We start from the raw sequence: 6,157 nt of genomic DNA, 5'->3' as shown, positions 1-6,157 counted from the left end.
ACAGACAGACAGACACACACACACACACACACACACACACACACACACACTGATTGAACGGCCCTGTGTGTGCTGCCTGGGCCATGTCCCTGCACATCCCTCTGGCATCAGGGAAATCAATGCCAGAAAGACTGAACACTCAGAGCAGGGAAACTCCAAGACCAGGTCCTCACTGCTAAGCTCCTTACACGCCCTTGCTGGGCTAGCACTCCTCCATTCACCTTTCACTGAAGTGGGTGCAGAAGACATTAGGCTAGGATTGGGATAATGCCTTACTTAGTTCCTTCTCTGTTATTGTGATCCATACCATGACCAAAATCAACTGGGGGAAGACTTTGTGACATCATGTCTGTGGGGAGTCAAGACAGAAACTGGAGGAGGAGCTGATGCAGAGGCCATGGAGAGTACTGCTTCCTGGCTTACTCCCCGTGTTTTGCTAAGCTTGTTTCTTCTATAGGGACTACCTGCCCAGGGATGGCTCTTTCCACAGTGGGCTAGGTCCCTTCACATTTCACAGTTGTCTGCCAAGAAAACATCTCATATAAAGAAGTGGCTCAGCAGTTAAGAGCACCAACTGTTCTTCCAAGGGACCTGGGTTCGATTCCTAGCATCTATATGGCAGCTCACAACCATCTATAACTCCAGTGCCAGGAGATTCAATGCCCTCTTCCGGATGCCCTGAGCACTGGGCACTTACAAGTTGCACATACGCCGGTTCTGGTGGTGCAGGCCGGTAGGATTTGCTGATGGAGGCAGAGGCAGGAGGATTTGGAGTTCGAGGCCAGCCTGGGATACACATTTTTAAAGCCGGGCAGTGGTGGCGCATGCCTTTAATCCCAGCACTTGGGTGGCAGAGGCAGGNGGATTTCTGAGTTTGAGGCCAGCCTGATCTACAAAGTGAGTTCCAGGACAGCCAGAGCTACACAGAGAAACCCTGTCTTGAAAAACCAAAAAAAAAAAAAAAAAGTTGCACATACACTCAAGAAAAACACTCAAATACGTTAGATAAAAATAACTTTTAAAAAAATTTATGGAACAAAGAAAATGTCCTTCAGGCTTGCCTATACGCCAGTCAGGTGGAGGCATTTTCTCACTACCCGATGACTGTAGGTTTTGTTAAATTAACACAAAACTCCCCAGTACAGATTAGGGCTACTGAGCTCTTAGCAGCTCCCAGCCTTCCTATGCTGCATGCAGCCCTTTAATACAGTTCCTCATGTTGTAGTGACCCCAACCATAGAATTGTTTTATTGCTATTTCATAACTGTAATTGTAGTACTGTTAGAATTATAATGTAACTATCTAATAAGCAGGCTATCTGATATGTGACCCCTCCCCATGGAGTCTCGACCCACAGGTTGAGGACTGCTGCTCTGGGCTAAGGGCTACAGCAGGCAGGGCTGTAGTGGAGAGGGTTTGCACTGAGGACAGCTCTGCTCATCCCAGCAGGCACACACTGCCCCAGCCACCGTAGCATCTTTTTTTGTTTTGTTTTGTTTTGTTTTGTTTTGTTTTTTTCCGAGACAGGGTTTCTCTGTGTAGCCCTGGCTGTCCTGGAACTCACTCTGTAGACCAGGCTGGCCTCAAACTCAGAAATCCGAGGGCCTCTGCCTCCCGAGCGCTGGGATTAAAGGCGTGCGCCACCACGCCTGACCAGGCCTGTAGCATCTTAAATGGCTGGTTACTGACTTCCACAGCCAAGCTGAAAAAGGGTAAGGAAGAGAGTTCCTAGCCGTGCCACCACCTAGAGCGGGGAGCACAGCTAGGGGAGTCACCTTTGAACGAAGGTCAATCATCCATGCTCGGGTGCCAACAAATGCACCTCAAACGCTGAAGATTCCGTCTTTTGGAGCATTTTCTTGACAACTTAGTTCAGATTCCTCAAGTAAGCCAACGGGGTAGCGTGGTGCAAGAACCAGCTTCATCCCCAGCTTCTCAAAAGAAAAGGAACCCAGGTCTCCAGTGCGCCTCCTTGTCCTGTGTATACCTTCTGGGAACCTGAGACCTGGAGGGATGGAGGGGCACGCAGGGACAGAGAGCGACGGGATGGGCTTTGCCACGTGGAACAGGCAGACAGGAGGTAGTGTATAGGTGGGGCACATAGGTGAGGATTTGTAAATGGGTGCACAGGTGGGATGCATAGGTGGGAGTACACAGGTGGAGTGCACAGGTGCATAGGTGGGGGGTACACAGGCGGGTACACAGGTGCATAGGTGGGGGTACACAGGTGGGGTGCACAGGTGGGATGCATAGGTGGGAGTACACAGGTGGAGTGCACAAGTGCATAGGTGGCAGTACACAGGTGGGGTGCACAGGCACATAGGTGGGAGTAAGCAGGTAGAGTACACAGGTGCATAGGTGGGAGTAAGCAGGTGAAGGTGCACAGGTGCATAGGTGCCAGTACACAGGTGGGGTGCACAGGTGAGGTACACAGATGAGACAAGGAGGTGAAGGTGTGTGAGTAGGGTACACAGGTGATGTGGACACTAGGCAGAGGCTGAGGCATTCCTCGGACACCTCCTGCCCCACCCCCAATCACTGTTCTCCCTGCAGAACCTGGTGATGTTCATGAGTGACTTTGTGGACTGGGTGATCCCTGACATTCCCAAAGACATCAGCCAGCAGATCCACAAAGAGAAGGTTCTCATGGTGGAGTTGTTCATGCGTGAGGAGCAGGGCAAGCAGCAGCTACTGGACACATGGATGGAGAAGGAGAAGCCAAGGGATGTGCCTTGTAACAACCACAGCCCTACGACCCACCCGGAGGCAGGCGACGGCAGCCCGGTCCCCAGCTACGAGTGCCACGGGGACGCGCTGTAGCCGTGATAGCAGGCCAGCAGGCCAGCAGGCTTCTGACCATCACCAAGTGACCACTTGGTTTCTTCCAGAGCCAGCACTTTTAGCCCCACCAGGGCCTGTGGCTCTTGTGTCGTCTGGACGTGTGGAGAACCACTCTGATGCCACAATGGTCTTCTTTCTTCTTTCTGTTTCTTCTCATTTTTGCACAAGGCCATTATGCAGGGAAGTTTTTATCTTTAGTATTCAATGCCAAGGATGGCTGGTGATGGGGATGAACAGGGTGAGGCATGTTCCACAGACATATGGGGGGACATAGAGCCCCCCTACGGTGGTAAGGGACCAAGTCAGCATCCTTAGTCTGAAGGATGCCCTGGGATAGATGCAGAATGGTACCTAGGAACCTGCTGACATTTTGCAGAAGAGTGAACAACTCAGACTCACATTCCCAAAGATGTCACCTGCTCTAGTTGGACAAGCTGGAAGACTCCACTGTCTTTCCTTCTGGGAGCTCAGAAGTTCAGACCCGGGGTCAGAACCAGAGGTGCCTGACCACCCACACAGCACACACACATGGTGGCTTCACATTGTACTCCAGTAACGGAGGAGTACAGGGGCCTCCAGTTGTCCAGCGCCCTTGGTGTCCCTGGTAGGCTCAACGCCAGCCACTCAAGGGCCCCTCACATGAAGCTGATGTCCTCCTTGTGAGACAAGCTGTAGTGACAGGCACGGCGTCTCTAAACAAGCTGGAGGGCTTCGCCAAGCCCTGGGGTCTCCGTGGGTTCATTTTTTGCTTTTTAGACCGTCTATTGGTTTTTGTCTAAAAGTCAATGATGTGATGGATTTGAGGGGTTTTCTTTCTGTAGCTGAAGGTGGAAGGAGTTTATTTCATTAGTTAACCAAATACTGAGAGGAAATTAAAATATCATTACTACCAAAGATTTTTCTCAATAAAAGCTTCTATTTTGGTAACACACCTATATTTTCACTCGTGGGGACCTGAGACCCTTAGCACTTACCACTGTAATAGCTTCTAAAACAAGCCTCGTGGGCCAGCTTCATTTGATGTGCCAGCCAGCTGTGCGAGGCCTCTCAGCACCATGGCCAGAAGTGTCTCTCCTCGCCCAGGCTGGAGAGGGCGACTCCCTGCACTTGTCTTAGGGCAAGGCAGACAGTGCCGTAGTCGGCAGCTGAGGTCCGAGTCTCAGGCTTCAAAGGTTTTCACTGTTTGCTAAAATCGTGAGACCTGATGCTTCTGTTTTCTCTTGTGCAGTGATGTGGTTTCCAATGATGTTTTGTATATAGCTACTGTATCCAAAATTAGATAATTACCAAAAATTCTTTTACAGAAACCATTTTTTTTAAAAAACAAAACCAAAACAACAACAAAAAAAAAAACCCAAAAACTGAATGTATACACACCCACAGGAGACTGTGGCTGCGCGGTCATCAAAATAAATTTGAATACACAACCCTGGCCTCTCCTGACTGTTCTTCTCCCAACCTGCTCCTGTCCCCAAGGTCCCCGATGAGCCCTGTGGTTAAAACAGCAGATTTGAAAACGACCGACCTGAGAACATTCAAGAACACTCATTTCTTCTGTGGTCAGTGTCTGAATTGTTCTAGATGGTCCTGGGATGCCATCTCCCTGTGCTGTGTGCGTGGGCTGTGCAAGTGTTTGTATGTGCCTCTGAATGTGCACATACGTGTGTATACTCATGGTGCTCATGTGTGTCTGTGTGCATTTGTGTCTCCATGTTCATATCTGTGTGTACACGTGCACATGCGGACCTGTGCGTACACACAGGTGTGTGTGTGTATACGGATATGTTTCAGAAGTGTGTTGTCTTATGTATCACTCACTTGCACGTGCACACTTTGGTATGTGGGTATGTTTACACACACTCCACACAGGCATTCATGTGTTTGCATTCATGTTCACACATACAAGCGCTTATGTGTGTATATGTGTATGCGTGCATTCATGCATCTATATGCAGATGTGCTTTTGTGTTTGGGTGTGGTCAGGCACACTTGACCCTGCTAGGCATGAGCTCTGCTTCAGTAGAGAGTACAGTCAGCCCTTAGCCTCTTACCCCACAGCCTCCCAGCTAAGGCACCATCCTCAACCCAGCGCAGTAGAATCAGCGTCACACATTGTCCCAAAATCCCATGGGGAGCAACTTTGTGGGACCAGTGTATGTGAGTGGGCAAGTGCGGACATTTATTTAAAGATATGTTGCCCATATTCACCATAATTTTATAAAACAAAAGCTCTTTCTAACACCCCAAAATGCCAGTAAAGCAATAAGCCCCTTAGCTGTGGAATCTGCATACCATTTAGCCCTGGCACCTCCCCAGAGCGGCAGCGGCCTCTGGCGCCCCCTACTGTTGGCACTCCTGCAAACCCTGCAGCTCCTGACCTAACGCTACCCTAGCCAGGGGGGCTGATGGCATGGACACCTTTAATCCCAGCACTCAGAAGACAGAGGCAGGTGGATCTCTGTGAGGTCAAGTCATCCAGAGCTACATAGTGAGACCCTGTCTCAAAAAAGAAAAACCTGTTTAAGCTCTGGAACATTTCCTTCTTGTCTGTAGGATCCAGACAGGACATCAGCGCAGTTAGCATTGCAGGGTCCCTCTTTTGAAGCCCGCTAGGGTACAGAGTAAGGATCTAGAGATACACTACATGCATGAGGTCCCAGACCCCTTACTAGCTCTGGGCAGAGGTCTCCTAACAGAGAGCCTCCTCCCCACCCTGCGGAACTGAAATACCATTTGCAGGAACAGAGTGAACATGTCCCCTCCCTCTAGATGGCACTACTGAGGGTGTCATGTGCTGACTCAGAAGACAACCCCACAACCATATAATCCCACAAGGAGGTAAGATGCCAACGGCTTTATGATCAGGGGTGAGGCTGTCTCAAGTAACTGCACTGGGTACAAGCAGTGAGAGCCCAGAAGCATGAAGTTCTGGAGGTAGAGCGAATAGAGAGAGCATGTGCAAAGCCCCTGGAGTGGCCCTGAGGTGCCTGATGAGTTCTAAGATGAGAGAGGCAAGGAGGTGGCAAGATCACGAGGAGGACAGAAGACCAGGACTGGCCCAGGCAGAGCTCTCCGGCTTCGTGGAGACGGAACATGATAGCCTGGGCCTTGGGAAGAGGCGGAGATAGCTCATCCATGGAGTCTGGTTAACACTAGGGATTCATGCAATGGCTGAGGGGGCAAATAATGAAAGGGACCAAATAGAGGGTTGCAGGCAGGCATGCAATAAGCCTAGCAGGAGATGGATGGAGAATGGTTAATATTGCCATAAAAGCCCAGGACCTGGTGACAAAAAAACCACCCCAGACAGCCAGGG

At 50.2% G+C, this 6,157-nt stretch overlaps 1 protein-coding gene across 3 annotated transcripts in view; it reads left to right on the top strand.

Moving 5' to 3' along the window:
• Ano1 (anoctamin 1) overlaps positions 1 to 4,269 on the top strand; it is a 148,977-nt gene extending 144,708 nt beyond the window's left edge. For all 3 annotated transcript variants that reach the window (XM_021191183.2, XM_029543971.1, XM_029543960.1), the window contains one exon: positions 2,554 to 4,269. In XM_021191183.2, coding sequence (XP_021046842.1) covers positions 2,554 to 2,820 — 267 coding nt within the window. In that variant the 3' untranslated portion in view covers positions 2,821 to 4,269. The remainder of the gene's footprint in view (positions 1 to 2,553) is intronic.
• Positions 4,270 to 6,157: the final 1,888 nt, after the last annotated feature.

Source organism: Mus pahari, chromosome 1 (genome assembly GCF_900095145.1).
Source record: "Mus pahari chromosome 1, PAHARI_EIJ_v1.1, whole genome shotgun sequence".
NCBI classification, from domain to species: Eukaryota; Metazoa; Chordata; class Mammalia; order Rodentia; family Muridae; genus Mus; species Mus pahari.
Note: the sequence above shows the minus strand (reverse complement) of the source record. Positions and strands in the feature narration are given on the sequence as shown.